The sequence below is a fragment of the Pholcus phalangioides genome, unplaced genomic scaffold (genome assembly GCF_987345545.1).
Source record: "Pholcus phalangioides strain wild (caught in Gottingen) unplaced genomic scaffold, Ppha-v1.0 ptg000012l_1, whole genome shotgun sequence".
Classification (NCBI taxonomy): Eukaryota; Metazoa; Arthropoda; class Arachnida; order Araneae; family Pholcidae; genus Pholcus; species Pholcus phalangioides.
This window is the reverse complement of record NW_028301605.1, coordinates 24,565,748-24,586,079: the sequence shown is the minus strand read 5'-3', so window position 1 is coordinate 24,586,079 and position 20,332 is coordinate 24,565,748. Positions and strand designations below refer to the sequence as shown.

Genomic DNA, 20,332 nt, shown 5'->3' with positions numbered 1-20,332 from the left:
CAGAACTTCATCATTTTTTTTTAGCGGATGCCACAAAAACCGCTCATTGTCAAGATAATTTTTTTTTATTTTTAAAAAATTTATTTGATTTTTAATGAATTTTTTTCCCAACTCATGTATGCAATGTTAAGTCAATGGAAGCAGCTTCTCTCTTCCACGAGAGGGAAATTCTAGAAACCATGAGAGGGAAATTATCAGGAACGCGTTTTTACGGAGAAAAAAACATACACGGAAAGAAAAATATCAGATACATTTGAAAGTGTTTAATAATTTTGGTTGAATTAAAAAAATTTCTTGATAATAAGTTATTATTAATTATTACTATTTATAACTATTTATTACTATTTATTATTAATTATTATTTATTACTAGTTATTATTAATTATTATTTATTATTAATTATTATTTATTATTAATTATTATTTATTATTAATTATTATTTATTATTAATTATTATTAATTATTATTAATTATTAATTATTTATTATTATTTATTATTATCATTATTTTGAACTCGCCCACACCTGAATTTGTTTAAACAGTTATAATGTAGTGAAATTGATTCCCAAACAAGATGCCACGGAACCGTGGGTAAGGGGCAATAACAAGAGGAAGGGTTTTCGTTTGTTTTTTAACTGCATTAAAAAAAGTAATCGCGCTCTTTCCTAGTGTAGTCTTAACGCATGGGCCCACCCGGACACGGCCCGGGGGGTCTCACGCATGATTATGAGATATCGTTCGAGATTAAGCATGCAAATTGGTAAGCAATCACGGGGCCGCAAGGAGGGGGGAGCAGTCATGTCTGGTGCCCTGGGCGCTGAACCAGAAGGGGTACAAATTTCAACCTTTAACCTCTCCTTCAATATTAAAAGGAGACACTAAAATTCGTGCTTGCCCCGACTGACCAATCATCTAGTTGTGGCACTGTGTAACCATTTCTAGTTAGGTAGGGAGGTCTTAAAAAAATCAATGTCGTCCAAGATGCTCTTAGGACGACTCTGCTCTTCCCTCCGAGTACGGCAGTGCCGCGAGAATGTTAGGGATTATATTAAAGACAGTGACGGGGCTGTGATTCCCGAATGGTGAGCCACATCATCTTGAGATGCCATTGCTATTTGTACCGCAAATATTCTGATATTCTGCTGATACTTTTATTGAAAATTGTCTTATTACTACATATAGGCGTACGCAAGATTTTCTCAAGGGCTGAGGTCGGGGTTTCATTTTTTTTCTGATGGGGGTGGGAGGCCCGTCGTTTCAATATTTCCTGGGGGAGGAGGGGGGGGGACAAAGAACTTATACTCAATATATGTATACACATATATCGCTTCTAGTGCATTTTTTAAAGCCGGGGAAGGGAGCAAGATTCCCCCGGACCCTCCAAATGACGGGCCTGGAGGGGGAGGATGAGATGGGTGATCTCCGCCTAGTCAGTTAAAAAATTGTATTATTGGTATATGTGGGAGGGTCCGAGTGCCCTATATCCTCTAATGATGAAAGTATCATCATGAGATCAATATTGAGTGCCGTGACGTACTTTTAAATTGAATTCTAAACAAATTTATTAGAATAGCTCATGGTATTCATAGCCAATCTAATGGCAAACCATTTTGTAATTGGAAGTTCACTACTTTCATAGCCATAGGCAGAGATAGATTTCAAAGGTTGGGTGGGTGGCACGATGATGATGCTGGGGAGGGCAGGATGATGTCAGTTCATATACATGCACATGCATTATAGATCCGTCGGTTCAGTCATTGACGTAGGGAATGCATTGCTCCCCCCCCCCCCCCCGTATCTCCATCCATGTTTGCGGCAAAACGCGACATGCCGTTTGAGAATCTGAGAATCACATCTTTATAACAGTTGCACCCTGGGGTTTAGGAATCACAGCCCAACTATACTGTAAATATGGCTCATATAATTTTATGCCAACAATATCTACCCCTCTTCTGTCACTATAGTTATTCAGGATGGTTCACTATGGTTTCGGGTGATCAAAGATAATCTCTTTCGAACATTTCAGTCTTTTACGTACTTGAAACACGTTATACCGTCGGAGTAGGTGCCCGAAAATGTAACACCACTCGTCTAGGCTCCTCGGAAATGTAACACCACCCGTCTAGGCGCCGCAACAATATAACATACATGTGTTAAATGTTTTTTCCGTTCTGGGAATCTATAAGCGAATATTTTTTGTATAGTTTGCCATTTCCAAACGCATACTCTTCTCATTCAAAACGGTTCTTTCTTCCGTCCAGAGAAGTCGATTTCTCTCGAAATAACGTGTGTACGATAGTCATAAGAAATTATTTCGCTATTGATATTTGTCTGTTGTGAATTTACTACAGCAAAATAACCATGCCAAGTTGTGCTGTTGCGTCTTGCACAAACACTTATGCAAATACTAGTGGAAAAGAAATTAAGTTTCACAGGTTTCCCAAGGATGAAACTGTAAGAAGAGAGTGGGTAGTGAGGTGTCGAAGAGCTGACGAGATTAATGTGAAAAATGCTGTTGTTTGCTCGGAACATTTTACTGCTACTGATTATGAACGGGACTTGAAATCAGAACTTTTGGGAACACCACATGCCAAAAAGTTGAAATCAACAGCAATTCCAACAGTGATTTTACCTTCAGTGATATCTCCATCAATTTGCAGTGGTGCAGTAACTCCTACTACATCGTCTAAATTTTTAAGAAGCACAAGAGCAGAGATGCGTGAGGTAAGACAGCGTGCTTTTTTAACGTTCTCTAATTTGTCACCAAAAAAGATATCTAAAGATAATCTCGATGCATCGTTAAAAAAAAATCCGCAAAATAGCATAAAAAGAGCAAATACCGATGAGTTGCATAAGCTACGTGTAAAAAACAAGAAGTTGAAAGATAAAATTTTAAATCTTCAAATGAAAAATAGAGAATTGAGACGCAGAATGACTGCGAGTGAACGCAAAGTCAAAGAATGCGAAATGCAATTTTCTTCCAACGTAAATGATAGAGTGCAACAGATTCTAGGGGGCGTTTTTACTGAAAATCAAATAAAGCATCTGGTTGAAGGTAAAAAAAGATCAAATTGGTCTAAGCAAGACATCAGCAAAGCTCTAGCTATTAGAACGTTATCGAAGAAGTGTTACGCATACCTTCGGAATACGTTAAAATACCCCTTGCCTTCACCATCCACACTTAGAAAATGGATCGCACGCTCTTTCAGATGCTATCCCGGAATTTTATACGAAGTCATTAGTTTAATGGAAATTCGTATCCCCAACGTTTCTGTGACTGACCGCCTTTGCGTTTTATCTTTTGATGAGATGAACATCGACTCCAGAATACAGTATGACAGAAGCGTTGATAGGATTCTTGGACCATATAGCCAGGCTCAAGTCGCGATGGTGCGGGGTCTGTTCGCAAAATGGAAGCAGCCCGTCTTCTACGAATTTGACCAGCAGATGACTGCCCTGCTTCTCAAAACTATAATAGCAGCTGTACATAAAGCAGGTTACGAAATCGTAGCGGTAGTGTCCGATATGGGGGGAAAAAATCAAAAATTATGGAAGGAACTAAATATCAGTGAAAGTAATTGTAGCTTCCCACATCCTGTGGAAGAAAACAAAAGAGTGTGGGTTTTTTCTGATTTTCCCCACCTATTAAAGCTACTGCGGAACCATTTTTTAGATAGTGGATTCACACTTTCTAGTGGTAAAAAAATTGAACGTGCATTGATGGAAAACCTGCTCGCTTTAGACAGCACAGGCGAATTAAAGCTATGTCACAAATTGACGTTAAATCATATAACTGTTGCTGGCCGAGACCGCCAACGAGTTCACCTTGCGGCAGAACTCTTCTCGAATACAGCTGCTAAAGCCATAGAATACCTGTTTCCAGAGGAAAAAGAGGCTGGGGATTTTTTTTCTCTGGTCAATGACTGCTTCGACATTATGAATTCCAGAAAACCGAACAATGCCGTTCCCACAGCATGTGGATATGGAATGCATATTGAGTCTCAAAATGAAATTTAAAAAAAATTTAAACATATGGCTGAAACTATGAGAGTAGGCCAACGAAACAACCTCATGCCGTTTCAGAAGGGATTGATCGTGTCAATTAATGCCCTGACTGGCTTGTTCTCTGATATGAAGGAACTTGGTATCAAGTACATATTGACGTCAAGGTTGAACCAAGACTCCTTGGAAAATTTCTTTTCGAGAATCAGAGGACTTGGGCAGTTTTACGATAACCCACTGCCGGTCGAGTTTAAACATCGCCTGAGACTCTCAATCATCAGTCCAGAACTTTCCGCATCAGCATTATCTGCTACACTACCCGTGCTTGATGACGACCAAATAATGACAACAAAATTTTTTTCTGGACTTTTGCCGGATATGTCAGAAGCACTAAGGATGGTTGAAGGTGAGGAAGAATTCGCAGATATATCGTTAGAGGAAACTTATAACACGGTGTCTGCTTTTTCATCAGAATCAGCATCTGAATGTTCTTCCGAAGGCCTCCACTATCTGGCAGGCTACATTGCTTTCAAGTGCCGAGACATCGATTCCACAATGGGAACTCCATCTGGGCAGTTGATGAGAACACCTTGTCAAAGTTCATCCCAATCCGGATGGATTTGCAAACTTTCGAGAGGAGGACTCCTAATTCCATCCCAAAATTGGCTTGAAAAAATCAGAAACTGGGAAATTATTTTTGCTGGACTGCACGGAACCTCGTTCTGCTCTGAGAAAAAAATAATTAAATCTCTGTGCAAAACTATATCATCAAAATATCCCGAAGTGAACGAAAAAATTATAAACACTTATGCACGAGTAAGAACATTCATCAGAATAAGGCAAGTAAATCTTCAGACGAAACTTAGGAAAGCTTCGGAAAGAGCCCAAAAGAAAACTCGTAGATGGCAAGCTTCAAAAAAATGAGTGAGTAACACAATATTTTAACCTTCGCTTCAATTCCCCACATCTTTAAAATAGTTTTTTCATTTCATCTCATTTATCTTTAATAGTGTTATTTTTCTTTTCCATATATAACGAAACCTCGCTATAACGATACTAGATACAGCGATAAATCCCTCTTCCACACTATTTTCTCAAGTCTGGTTTGGAAATGTCTATACTCTAATGTTAAACTGCTGCCTCTCGATTTAACAATAATCCTTATGAAACGATATTTTTTCTTGTCCCACATTGTATCGTTATATCGAGGTTCACTGTAATTTAATGCATAGCTGCATAAACTTCGGCCCGCAAGCCAGTCTGATCCACTCAATAATTTTATTCGGCTCGCTGTACGATTTCGAAAAAAATTATATTTACAAATACGCTTTAAAACAGGCATCTTCAACCCGTTGCTCGCGAGCATCATGGTACTCCCTGAACCACCCAGAGCGCTCAATACTCGTGTCCGATGTCGTGCTCACGAGCACATGATTAACAATTCCAATTAAACACCTTGTACACATTGCATTCAAGGATTGAAATCATCGTGATTTCATGCATTCGTATGTCAAACTTGCTGTAAGGGTGCTCTTCTTTTGATGATGAGTACAGGCAGTGCTCGCGACTAGAAAAAGGTTGAAGAACCCTGCTTTATAATACGTTTGGTTAAACCAAGCGTGCACAACTTCCGGCCCCCAGGGGCGAAATTAGACAGCTGCGAAGGGTGCGATCGCACCGGGCCGCAAAATATTATGGGCCGTAAAAATGGGTTTTACTGCATTGATTATGTATAATATTTTACGCTAATTTGAAAAGTCAAAACTTGAAATTTTATTGAATCCATTGATGAAAACTACGTCGATTTATTAAAAGACACACACATATGGTAGTGAATCTGCAGCACCCCACATCCTTGGATGGGGGCCTTAATTTTTGAAAGGACCCCCAGACTAAGATTTTTATCTACTTCTTTAGTTGAAATTCAAGAAAATTTATATTTTTATATATTTATATATAAACATAAGACCGATAACTAAAGCCCCCACAGCCCGGTCTGCCTTTCCCATAAATTGGCCATGGCTTTAACACTGTGATGAGCCCTTGGTGCGCCCGTCATCCCGATTCAAAATCTTATTTCAGAGTATTAGACATCAGGGCCGCAACTAGATGCTTGGTCAGCCGGGGCAAACATGCATTTTGGCGCCCCCCTCATAATGTTGAAGGAGAGATTAAAGAGTGAAATTTGCGCCCCCTCTAGCACAGCGCCCGGGGCACCAGACCCGCCTGCACCCCCCCCCCCCAGTTGCAGCCCTTGTAGACATAATATTGTTTTACATATTTCTCGTGAACGTGAAGCTTTGTAACCACCTGCACTGCCCATGCGCTAAAACGGCCCTACTTACTGGGGCCTCCTCCTCGGAAAATTTTTTTACGGATCCAAATTCGAAGACCCCCGCCCCTAAAAGAAATTTCGGTGGATTTATAGAGCAAAAATTAGTTAACTTCAGAGCCTAACCCCTATCACCAGGACCACAAAACTTTTCTTGCACCGTGCCGCTGAATGACTAAATCCGGCCCTGTCCCCTGGCCAAAGGCACTTCAACCTGGGGTTGAAGATGTTTGAGCCCCTCCCTACTAAATTGTGCGAAGGGGCTGAGCCCCCAATGATTAATAAATATATAATGCAACGTACCACTGCCCCTCCAGTCCAGGGACAGTGGGACAAGAGATATCATCCGGCTCCATGAAAGTGTTGTTAAGTAAGTACCGAGTGCTTACAACACGATAATTGTATCACTTTGTGGGCCGCAGACTAAAAAAGTACACGCCTGGGTAACACGTATACGGAATCGAATTATATTAACATAACGCACTAATGCCTGTGGTGCAGTAGTAACTATGCAGAAATTATTCAAGCATCACTTAAACATTTTGAAATTAAGTTTATCCCTGTTTTCATCCGCAAACCGAAGAGTCTGAAATCCGTGACCTGGATCAAAGATGTTTTGTTAATCATTGAACGCATGTTGTTTAAATATTGGCGCTCCCGGGCAGGGCCGTAACCCAGAGGGGAACGGGCGGGTCTGGTGCTCCGAATCCGGGGCTGAAATTTATCCTCTAACCTTTATTTCGACATTACAAGGGGGCGCCAAAATACTTGCTTGCTCCGACTGACCAAGCATCTATTTGCGGTCCTGTCCCAGGGCAAATGCTTCATTTCCCCATGCGGAAATCAGGCCCTGTTCTCTATGTTCAATAAGTAATGTGGGCAGGACCGCAACCAGATGATTGGTCAGCCAAGCAAGTACATATTCTGGCGTCCCCTTGTAATCAGGGTCGCAACTAGGGAAGAGCAGGTGGGTCTCGTGCCCCGGGCGCTGGCCCAGAGGGGCGCAAATTTTATTCCCAAACCTCTCCTTCAACATTACAAGGGGGGTGCCAAAATGCGCACTTGCTCTGGGTCAAGGGCGTAGCCAGGGCGGGGGGACTTGGGGGTCTGGTCCCCCCCCCCCCGAAATGTGAGAAAATGACCGAAAAAAGGGAAAAAGATGGCCAAATCCATTGTTCTGCGACTTTGGTCCCCCCCCCCCGAAATGAAAGTGGTTCCCCCCCCGAACGAAATTTCTGGCTACCCCCTGCTCTGGGTGACCAAGCATCTAGTTACGGCCCTGCTTGTAATGTTGATTGAAGGAGAGGTGAAAGGGTGAAATTCGCCCTTCCCCCGGACCAAACCCGCCTGCTCTCCCCTAGTTGCGGCTCTGAATGTAAGGCCGAGTTATAAGAAAAAGATGAAAACTTAACTTATTCCAATTTATACATTCCCACTGAACGTTGAATATCTAAAGGCCATCTTTTATGGGGAAAATGTTTTTCCCCATTCTGATAATTCCCTTTCCGTTTCCCCTTTTGATTTCACAAACGTGAATACTTCCCATTGATTTAACATTGCATACAAGGGTCGAAAAAAAAATCTGTCAAAAATAAAAAAACTTTCAAAAAAATAAAAAATATATATTTTGATAATTAGCGGTATTTGTGGCATCTACTCAGAAAAAATGATAGAGTTTTGTGAATTAGAACTATGCAAAAAAAATTATCAAAAAACAGTAATTTTACTCAGTGTTCCAACGGGAGACGGTCACGTGAGGAATCGGGTGACGTCACTTGATTTTTCGAAAAGAGTAGCTAGAAAACCGGTTTTACAGCACCCCCTGCATGATAGTTGTATTTCCTCTAGTTCTTGCAGTACCCCGTCTAAACCCTCGTAGGGAGTTCAATGTTCAAGTGTGTAATACAATTGGAATGATTAAAATAGGGAAAAAAAGTTTGAGATAAAAATGGAAGGGGAGAGAAAAAAGGAGGTAAGATAAGAATGGAAGGAGTGAGATGGGTTTTTTGAGAACAAGTGAGATAGAATGGAAGGAGTGAGGCAACAAAAAAGAGGGAGATAAGGATGGAAGGAGTGAGATGAGTTTAAGGAAATGTGAGATAAGAATGCAAGGAGTGAGATAAGAAAAAGTGTAGTCAAGAATGATAGAAGTAAGATGAGTTAAGAAAACTTGATAAGGATGGAAGAAGTGACTTGAGTTGAAAAAAATGGAGAAATATTTTAGGAGTGAAACAAAAATGTGAGGTTAGAATGGAAGTGTGAGATGAGGTGAAAAAAAGTGAGATAGCAATGGAAGAAGAGATAAGAATTGAAGAAATGAGATAGCAAAAAGAATGTGAGATGGGAATGGAATGCGTAATATATGAGTTTTAAGAAAAAGTGAGAGATATAAATGGAAGGAGTCAAATGAGTTTTTGAGGAGAAAGGGAGATAAGAATGGAAGGAGTGAGATAAGAAAAAGAGGAAGATAAGAATGGAAGAGTAAAATAAGAGACCTTATCAGATATAATATCAGATCTTACCTGATAAGATCAGTAGAAGTTGCATAATAGCGGAAAAAAGCGGACATTGACTGGTAAAAGCAGAGAATTGTTTTAAGACTGAACAGAGTAGTAAAATTAATAAAAGAGATAACTAAAACTTTAATTGTGATAAACAATTGGGATGAGCGGGATCAGAAAAGTGATAAGTGTAATCAGAAAGATTCGGATGTGTCATGTCAAGAATTACACATGATTATAATAAGAGTGATCACACTTTCTTAACACGAATAACTTTCAAAAATGCTATACATACCACATTATATACTACGAAGTAAAACTTTGTGTGAAGTAATTGTAATAGATTGGACATTAAACAAACTGTTTCATGGAATTTTCTAAAAACATAAATGAAAGGGTTAATGAGTTTCTCGTGGAGAGCAATTCACGGCAGAACTTTAGACGACGACCCGTAAATCGGAGTGGAGGGTTTTCCCAATGAATGACCTGCTGTCAGTGGCAGACGTTGACGTAGTCGTTGGCCAAAGCTTCTCTCTCTAGGTACGTCGAAAGGCCCATTCGTCGAAATGCTCATTATGGCAGAGAGAGAGAGAGACCTTTAACACGCGAGAGAGAACTCGATGGAGTTGCTTCCTTCCTTTGCATCTAAAGGTTTATGAATCTGTTGAGCAAATTCTCTCTCTCTCTCTCTCTCTGTGCCCAAGCGCAGTTGGGAAAGTGGAATTCCCCCGATACATACATACATAGAGCCAGGATATATATTCAGGTGATATATCAAGTCCGTTCGTCATCAACCAGGAGCACAGCCTCATCATCGGAACAACGCTATTCCCGTCGGAGAGAAACATTTTCCCCGCATTCCTTAATCCTTGTAGGATTAAAAGCATGGATATATTAGAGCGAGTGGGTCGTTCGGTATAGGGCATGATATTGAGATTTCCATCAAAATGGAGGGCGGGAAAAAAACGTTTTCTTCTGTTGTATAGATCGAGTTAAATCAAGTGGCAATGAATTTATTTGCTTGCAGCGAAATGACATCATATCCTTTTCCAATATCGACGTAAATTATTACGAAAGAGGATATGAGCCAGCTTATTCTTCGCATTTGTGTTTAGTGAATCCCTTTTTCTTCAATTTATCTTGTTCGTAATTGCGGATAGCTTCTCCGTTCTGGCTAAGGAAAACTATTATTAAGATTCCGCATTCGCATTTGAGTTATTATCATTATTCATGGTTCGGAAACTTAATTGCAAGTAACCAAGACGTATATTTCTTTCTGACATCCTTATATACTTTTTATACAGGGTGGTCCAGAAGTGCTAACCCTTTTCGAAAAAAATAAATAAATAAAAAGAGCTATTTTGAACCTTTTAAGAGGTTTTTAAAATTTTCCTGATCCGCATTATAATTACCGCATTGGACATTGCGAAACCTTCTATAAAGTGCCACCTATTTTCAAGAAGAGTTCCGACTGCGTGCTCATAACTGCTTCCCCCCCCCATCCGCAATCCGCAACAAAGAACAAGAAATTTAAATTTGACTCCTCCCATGGTTTTTATTTCTCTCTCTATATACGTATAAGTTCCACGAAGAGGGGAATACTTTGTTTTTTGGGGAAAAAAAATTTCCGCATTATTTACACTAAGCGTATATTTCTTTACTGTGCTCAAAGAAGAGGGGGGGGGGGGGGTGGAAACCCACGCACACACCACAGTCTTTGTTTTTTCTCGTATCTAACCTTGAAAAAGAGCTGACTCCACCCCATTGGCAGTTGATCGATTGGAAGGGTTGGAAACATGTTTGACTTCAAAAACAACTTCAACACGTTTCTAGAAGCCGAGATATATTTGTAGATGGGTGAAATAAAGCAGATCAAGTTTGACGAGATATCTCGGCATTGCCGCCGAAGGGGTTAAACATAAAGACAAACGGCTTGAAGTATTTGAAAGGCAATGCGCGCTTCAAAGCCTTTTTTTTTCACTTACTGCAAAATTTTTACACGCAAACACACTTTTAGTGAAGTGGGGAATGTCTTATGTCTGTATAGCATTTCTCACCATGTTATTTGTAACATGGGTGTTACAAAGAATGGAAGTGATGATAGAAGTAAAGTAGATGGAAATTTAAAAAAAACATTGAAATCTTCTTTCTTTTAAATGCTTTAAGCGGTTTGTCTCTATCTTTAACGACATTTTTCAATTTTTTTAAATTATTATTATATTTTGAAACAGCTCAGGATTCTGTTACCACCAAGAATTTTATGCTAGTAGAGATATAGAGGTATGGTGGTCGAGTGGTCACAGTGACTCGCATCGCAAAGACCCGGGCTCGAACCCCACCGTCGCCATTGTGGTGGCCGGCTGAAGTTGGTTGTCTGCTAACTTCGAGGGCGCGAATGCGAGCTGATATCCATCCCCTTTGGAAAGTCCCTCCATAGAGAGCATCAGGTCTACAAACGGTACAAATATCCAAACATTACACTTCACTCATGAAATATAGATGGCGGCATTGAGAGAGGAAAATCAGACAACACTAGATACGCACTCAAACCGCTACGTTACACGCTTACGTTTCTAGCGCAACTCACTAGGTAGTAAATTTCCGATGGTGATAGACCTGGGTTTTACTCGGTTTGAATATATATATAGCTCGGTCTCTATATATAGCTTTCATAGTATTTTTTTTGCAAGTATTATTCTCAGAAGGGGTCGGGACTTCTTGACCATCCTCCTGTACATATTGAGTCAAAGCTTTCTAGTTTCCATTCCTGGATAGTATGTACTCTTGACATTTAATTCTGATGACCCCATTATAAAATTATTGTTATATTTCTGGTAAATAAGCAACACATAATGCAGTGTTTCTCAAAGTGTGTGTCACGCCTAGCTAGAATATATTGATTGGTGTGCCCATTTATGCTTTGATTAACTATCATGTATATATTTATTTTTATTGGATAAAACACTTGAAATTGGTGGTAGACATGTTTCCAAGTTAAGAATAAGAAAAAACAGATTTTAGATTGGGTACTGACCTCAAAATATACCTAAGTTATTTACAGTACGTACATTTAAATTATTTTACTTATTTTTGTTCTCTGTTGAGCCCATAGAAAGCGTTAATATCTCCGCAATTAAAAATGAAATTCTTAGGTTATCACTTCATTTTGATGTGTGATTTATTCCAAAACGTTTATTAATTAATAATTTATTAATCAGTTTTTAATACACAGACTATACTAACGGTGTTGAATTGAGATTCAATCGTTCCCCGCAGTAGTGAATGTCCCGCTTAATCGCATATTGCGTGCTTTGTATATTGAAAATTTTGATTCGGTTCATCCACTACTCAAAATGGCTACAATAATAGCCACTATATATAATAGTGGCCTATTATATAAGCTCGTTTAAACGCTCTAAGTGATCAAGTAGCCACCTAAATTTGTAATCGTCAAGTGCTCTAAATCTGTACAACGTGTGTCATCAAGTAGTGACGGTCATTGGAAAAAAATATAACTGCTTCTGGTGCATGCGCATAGTTTCTACTTAACCAGAAAAAATTACCTGTGATCTGATTCTGTACTTAACCACAAAATCGCTTAATCCCTTACCATCTAAACCCGCGTAAACGGCCCCAAAGGTTCGCGTACATTCTAAAGCACTTGACGACACGTCTTCCTTTTCCCATGGTGTTCCTTTTTAAAATTGCATCTCTGTATTTTAGAAATATATGACATCCACATTTGTTTTATGGTCATCTCTTTTTCTCAGCCACCTCGTTGGGCATTTTGCCTGTTGTGACCCTGTATTTGTATTTAATTAACTACTTAATCACTTAACGCGTAAAAATGGGTCTTTAGACCTGAGGTATTAAACATTTATCCAAGTCGCGAGCACCCTTACGGCAAGTTTGACTATACGTATGCATGAAAAATCAGGATGATTTTAATGTATTTGATTGGGACGTTGATCAATCGCATGCGAGAACGAAATTGAATACGATCGTCGAGCTTTTTGGGTGCTTCTCGGAGCCCCGTGGTGCTCGCGAGCAATAGGTTGAAGATGTCTGCTTCAGACGGAACGTCGAGATATGCTTCAATCTCGAAAAAAATGAATTGACTTGAAGAAACCTACCGCACACTTCTGATATATTCCAAAGCTGTTCCGAGTGTGATATTGCCCCACTCGAGCAATTACCGATTTGGATGGTCAATCCGTAAGTGAAAGATAATCAATCAGTCGGAGGTGTGGAACTTGATCAATAGTAGTTCGATGTTCCTCTTGGTAATATGATTACTATTCACCTGATCTAGATGCTCTCGAAGGACCAGGCTAACCTATTCGAAATCTTGTTTCTCGTGGTGTGGAGCTGATTCCTTTCAAAAAACTATTTTGTCAGTTATTTTTTCAAAAGGTTTTTCGTAACAAATGCGAAAATTTCATGCTTTTCGGCTCGAAACGTCCCGATCCCAATGTAAAGGATTCCGAATTGCTGCCGATATGTCCACTTATTTTTATAGGCGCCTCATTCTGATCATTGAATTTTTGTTTTTCCACAGAACGTAAAACGTACACAACCATAATCAGACAGACCCACTATTTTTTCAAAACTTACTGAGGATTGAAATTCAAACCAGATCAGTTGGCACATTTCCGCTACTCGTATTTCGTATACCACAGGCAGCAAACATACTTGCCTCAGGAAAAAAAATGTTGGCCTACGGCACATCTCAAAGAAAACGACTTTCTGGATATTAGTATCGAGATGAACTTCTCCATTAAGATCGGTTCTCGAACCCGGTCCTCCTGCAGTCGAGGGCAAGAATGCTATCCAATACACCAGAGACACAACTTATCTAACCTTATAAACATGCATAGTAGCTTGTTTCGTAAAGTGAAGACATTGAAGCCTCTCAACTACAAATACGCCCGTGATGGCGAAAGTAGAAAAAGATGTCAGCCTGCACCTGAATTATATCTCGGTAGCCCGAGGGCAGCAACGATGCCTAGGAATTTAATGACTATTTCTATTTTACTCTTATGTGCAAATCCATTCATTTTGAGTGGGTAAATTTGTATTTCTTTTCTATTTTTGTGTCTTTGTATAGGTCAAAAAACTTTTGAAATTCACGGTTGTATTGTGATCGAAATCATGAATACGAATCCTACTGCACGGAACGAACAAAGATGAAACGAATGCTCGAATGAATCTCGTCCACATGAATAATGGCTTCCACGTTCAAAGGTGTCAAGCGTAAAACCCATTCGATCATACCACTCGAGCCTATAGGCCATTACAGAAACGTCTGCGAGAGGTAAGTCGAACATATGAATTATTCTTCATGCGAGAGGTGCAGAACCTTCTCGATTTGCGGGCCAGATATATACTTTATTTGTGCCCTTTGCGGGCCAGAAACTTGTATGTATAAAAAGACCACACGAATTGTATTTTACGGGACATTCCCGTATAACTTTGGCCATCCCAACTTTCTCATAAAATGCCCCTTTTTTCCGAATTTTCAACAAGGCTTACTTAAGTTTTGAAATCAACAGTTTAGACCGTTTCCATGGTTTATAAATTATATTATGATAATTACGACTATCATAATGAATTATAGTCATATAAATATATACAAACATGGTGTCCCATCAAGGCCGCCTAAACTCTGCACAGCCAGATGCCTCACTTGGAATACATAAAAAATGTCCGAAAAACTATACCCCTGTACAACCCATCGTTTTCGAGAAAAATATGAAAGAAAAGTATGACGTCATATCCGGTGCAAGGGGAAAATTTTTTTTATTGGAATCATGAACACATCGGTATTTGCATATGTTTACATGCGAAGATGTTCAAAATGTCCACCGCGCATATCGAGGATCATATGTAAACATATGCAAATACCGATGTTCATGTTTCTAATAAATGTATTTTCTTGCCCCGGATATGACGTCCTACTTTTCTTTCGCATTTTTCTCGAAAACTGTGGGTCGTACAGGTACAGTTCTTTGGGCATTTTTATGTATTTCAAGCGAAGAATCTGACTGTGCGGAGTTTGGACGGTATTGATGGGACACCTTGTATATTATATATATATATATATATATATATATATATATATATATATATATATATATATATATATATATATATGTTATTTTTTTGGTAGATTGCATTTTTACCCTTTGTGAATTCCTATCAGCAACTTTACTTGACTTTAACATCTATTTTGGCTGCCATTGGCAACTTTGCTTGCTTTAATTAATTTTGTTGGCTGTAATAGCATCAACTTACCTGCCTTCGACATTTTTTTCTGGCTATAATTGACAATTTTTTTGAATTAATTTACAACTTTACTTGCTTTCGATAACATTTTTTCCCTGTTATTGGCAACTTAACTTGCATTTGACTTTTTTTTTTAACTTTATTTGACAAATTTACTTGCCCGAGAAAATTCTTTTCACGATAATTGGCGATTTTCCGTATTTTTATCCGGTCACCAAGGCATTTATCGTGTTTTATGTATTGGTACATATCTACCGGAACAGCTTTCGTGGGCCGGATGGGACCCCTTGGCATTCCGCATTTGGCTCGCGTTCCGGAGATTGTGCACCCCAGCCTTATATATACATACAATATTGAATATATGTGTATCTTAATTTTCTCAACTTCTTGGATTATGAATTCCACCATCTGCCGGCGATGGCGGAAAGCTAATTCTTAATTCCACAAGGCTCTCTTGGAAGAGTAAACACACGTCACACAGGGTTTCAAAGCTGATGATTGGCTGCAAGATATGTATTCCTTCGCTTCCCTCGTGTCAGTTTGAGCTCCAAGTTTAATCCTCGACGAAAACTGGAAGCCACAATTTCCCAAGGATACAAAATTTTGTAGAAAATTTCGAAGAGTGCGAAGAAAGATTTCATCAAGAATCCTTCCTTCATAGAAATTTCTAATAACTTTCGGCTGTTTTGACAGCTTTGTGTATGTGTGTGTTTAGAGAAGACTTCGGCTTTTGTGAAAGTCCCTTCATAACTTTCTCAGCAAGTCTTTGTTAGCATATATTTTCGAATTGAGTTTGAAACTTTTGAAAAGACGATGATTTCTCCTGTTCCCATCGCTGATGGTAATTTCTGAATGCTTTGGGATATGAAACGATTTTTGAACAGAGATAAATCAGGTCTTTATTCGAAAACTTTAAAAGGTAGAAATTTTTACTGTAATCCCGATACGTGTATCGAGAGTATTAAAAACAAAATGATCTCCTTCATGAGAATAATATCGTGGCGTTATATCGGTGCCACTATCTTGAAATGGATATGAACACGCGAGCGAGAAACCATCTTTTTACCAGTTCAGTGCCCACTGTTCCGTCCAGGTGAAGAGATTTTAGTAGATGGAGAAGACCTCGGCCATGTTTGCAGCTGTGCGTGTAGGTGATGTGAACCTAACGTGAAATCTGTTTCTGTGTAATGCTTGTTATGTGTAGTGCAGCGAGAAGACCAGAGTTCTAACAAGAGAATCGAGATAACAGAAAACGAATGGACGTAATGCTATAGTGTAATCTCCGATAACTGGCGCTCCCGTCAGTGGACACTTTTTGAATTATGTCGACGGCCTCAATATATTTTACTATCTATCAGTGGGCATTCTCCTCGTAAGCAGACAAAATCTTCGGTTCCAAGAGAGTCCGTTGTCGAAAAGCTCTATTGTTCTCTCAAAACAATTGAATATGACGCGATTTTAGAAAGTATTTCGATTAGAGTAATTGATCGAAATTGATATATCAATATCTGGAAAAGATCTATGATCTACTCTAAAGGTTCACAACCTGTTGTACACCTATTCCAGTTCAGGGAGTGTACAGAAAATAATAATCAGCAACGGCAGAAAAGACCAGTAGACATGATAAAGTTCAGAAATAGCATCAATTACGGCACAATGTAGGAGGTGTATAGGTTTCCAACGCTTTTCTGTGGGTACGCATGGGTGTATATGCGCAAGATCGTGAGCGACACACGCTGGTGGGTCGAGGAAGGATCTCGTCTACATAAATTGTGCCTCCGACATTCAAAAAGTGACTTTTCGAATTGAAAGAAATTAATTGAATCAGCAAATAATATATATATTTTTCAAACATACCTCTTAATTTTTGTTCGGGGAGGGGCACGAATATACCTCGTTCTTCAAGGGGTACGCGCACCTTCTCCGCATTGCTAGAGCTCAAGGTCTCCTATGTATCTTTAGTAAGAGCAACCCCCCCCCCCCCACCTCCCCAGTGTTTCTAGGAAAGCATATCACGAATTTCTCTCCTTGCGAGTTCCAAGTGGTTGCAAGAAGCGTATGGGTGCCAATGAGTGTGCGCGCCCTTCTATGCTTTTCTACGGATTTATACGCAAACTATCCACTTATTCTACGAAGTGCGCTACATTTCAAGAGTTACCCACTCCTTGAGCATATTTCTAGGGTTACGCAATTGCCCTACGAATTTATTGGGGGGGGGGATTAATTAATCCTTGAAATGTGGGAAACAACTGACCTATACGAATCTCCACAACCCCAATATTTGGAAAGTTCTCCGTGGGGGAAACATTTAGTGATACTTTAGTTATTCACTATGGTGAGGGCATCATTTGTAGAAAATTGAAAATTGATCACAACCGCAAGCATCATTTGTTTGTGTGGTGATAGATAGGATCTAAACGTAAACCAATCTAGCCAAACGGATGTGTATCTTTCTATATTTGGATGGATTTTATAGTATTTTGATGAAGCTCTTTCCCTGCTTTTTCCCCATGATTTTGCGTTGACAGGCATAAACAATTTTGACACTTGCTCAAATTAAGGCAGTTTCTTTAAAGTAGCTTGAATAACGTGGCTCATTGAATTAACAAATCATCGAAGCACGAAATCAGGCACAATCATTGAGCATTCTTAAGTGCTGCGGTGAGCACCGGGAGGCTCGCGGAAATTAATTACATTGAAATTGCTCGACGTAGAACATAAAAAAAATCGTATATAATCAAAAGTCTTATATATATAATTTGTTTCTTTTACTTAAATCACCACACATGTTAACACATGATCGACTTCACAAAGAGGACCTAGAACTCACATTTCTTTCCTTTCGTTCTGTATCATGCTTAATATGTACACGACATCTCATCAATTTCTTTTAATTAGTGTTTTTATGTATGCAAAACAATCGCAAACGTAATTATGTTCGTTAAGAAATGGATGTGAATTGCATGCTTGAATGCAGTCGTTAGAAAATGAAGTAAAACCGAAAAGATTTTTGTCATGCTAATGGAGGATATTTACTTCTTAATCATGGGACCAGAGAGGAATTAGTATCCATGTCTGAGAATCGTGATCATGTTTGTCATTGATATGAAAAGGTGAATTGTTTGCTTAAGATTAAACTGAGAACCCAAATTACTTTTCTTCTCTCTCTTTCAGGGACAGACTGAACAGACTTGGAAGACGTAGATGTCGGAGTCTCCACCTAACATCGAAACCGTGAGTTAATCCAATTAATCTCCATTCCAATATTACATAATCAACAATGCTTTGCTTTGAAAATCTAATTATTTTCCCACAATCTTGATTATTCATTGAAATTGATCGTCGAGGTAAAATTTCAGATTTCTTCACCTTGAGTGAGTCCAGACGAAGAAGATAGAACCTGGAGAATTATGCGAGAGCCTTGGATCGTAATTTAAATAATCTCTGCATAAAACATTAGATGGATTACTCCTTCCATTGATCAACAGAAATGAGCATCTTTATTCGCGATGTTACACAACATTTCTCCATTTGCAGTCAACTACAGGGTGGGCAAAAAGTCCGTAGAAGCTTTAGAAATTCATAAAAATCGGAAAAGTAACCGAAATAAAAAACGGTTTGCAACGTTAGCATCGCTAGGTCACGGGAATTTTTTTAAGACAGGAAAAAATAATAACTCAAAACCCAGCCGATAAGTGTCACTGACGTACCCAAGTCAAAGAAAAGGTACGCAAATAACGAACAAAACGCATCCAAATCGTTTATTAAAGCATTATGTGTTCCACATGACCACCACCACAGGCTAGTGGTTACACATTACAGGCGAGTCACAAATCCAGCAACGGCAGAGTGCAGCTGGTCCACATAGACGGTTTATAATGGTGAACTTGTTGTGGATTAGAAGAGCAAGTTCTTATAACCGTCTCATTTGCACATTTCCACCAAAGTCGCTCGTATCAGTGCCATCTATCGGCTGTTTTTTGAGTCATTTTCTTTCCCTGTCTTAAAAATTCCGCGTGACCTAGCGCGGTGCTTAACCCTTCAAAACGTTTTTCTATTTCGGTTATTTTTCAGGTTTTTATGCATTTTTAAAGTTTATACGGACTTTTAGCCCACCCTGTATCTAGCGCTTTGTTCAGCAGAATTTCCAACAAGTTACGTTGCTATCTTATTCGACTTGGTCTAAATCTGATTTAACAGTTCATATAATGTTAACGTCTTATGATACTGCTACGCGGTCGTGTTGGATTCACGGGCCTCCCATCGTGAGGACGTTTGAGTCGATCATCCCCTTTCCTCAAGTTAACCACTTCCAGTGCATAGGGAGAGACGTGATACCAGAATAGTTTGGCGATACACTTTGGAGTCTCCTCTCTATTCTTTCCCTCTAATAAACGTAATGTTTCGAAGGTGACCCTATGAAATTAATTTTATTTCTTTTACCTCAGAATTGTTCTATTTTCTTCCTCGCTACGGTTTAACGGCGTTAATTTTTTTTTTTCGTATGTATTGAGCAAATAAAGGTAAAGGCTAGCTGTGTGGAGGAAAGGCACCCGGAATATTCCGAGCGGACCAATCCAACACCACCTACACAAGAAGGCGTTCACACAAAGCTCGTGACGTCACTGAAGAAGGTCATCTCCCCTATAGCCGTTGGATATAGCAGGCCGACGCATGCACCAACTTTACCCTTTTGTAGATGGATAGATAGAACCGCTCACAGCCCCGGACTGATGAAAAACCCCTTACTTCCGTTACCTCAAAAGAGGCAGAGTTGTGTCGGAAAAGTTAGCAAAGATTTATAGTAGTGGCTCCCCTTGCCCCGTGCTCGCAAGTTTCGAATTACTCGCGTCGTTCTCCCTATGAAGACAGCCATCAACTCAATACAACATATAAGCCATTTGACAGAAATGGGTGACTGAATCCAATGTCTAGGGAGAAAAATTGCACGTGCACCCAGTGGCACATAAGGACCGGAGACCACAGCCTGGGATTTAGGAAGAAGTGTGGAAAAGACTTGTGGGCAAGAAAGAAGAAAAAGAAGCTGGCATGTTGAAGTGGGAGAGATTTGAGAATGGTCTAAATCAGTGATTCCCAACATGGGCGTTAACGCCCCCTGAGGGGCGATGGAATGTTCCAGGGGGGCGGTAGAAGCTACGGGTATAGCATAGGACTCTATGGGTTAGATTGCTTTGGGGGGCGATGGGAGAAA

At 39.5% G+C, this 20,332-nt stretch overlaps 1 protein-coding gene across 2 annotated transcripts in view; it reads left to right on the top strand.

Moving 5' to 3' along the window:
• Positions 1-20,332, top strand: part of LOC149079894 (potassium/sodium hyperpolarization-activated cyclic nucleotide-gated channel 3-like) — a 400,253-nt gene that overhangs the window by 78,195 nt on the left and 301,726 nt on the right. For both annotated transcript variants that reach the window (XM_089240394.1, XM_089240395.1), the window contains exons 2-3: positions 13,943-14,149; positions 18,295-18,354. In XM_089240394.1, coding sequence (XP_089096520.1) covers positions 14,061-14,149; positions 18,295-18,354 — 149 coding nt within the window. In that variant the 5' untranslated portion in view covers positions 13,943-14,060. The remainder of the gene's footprint in view (positions 1-13,942; positions 14,150-18,294; positions 18,355-20,332) is intronic.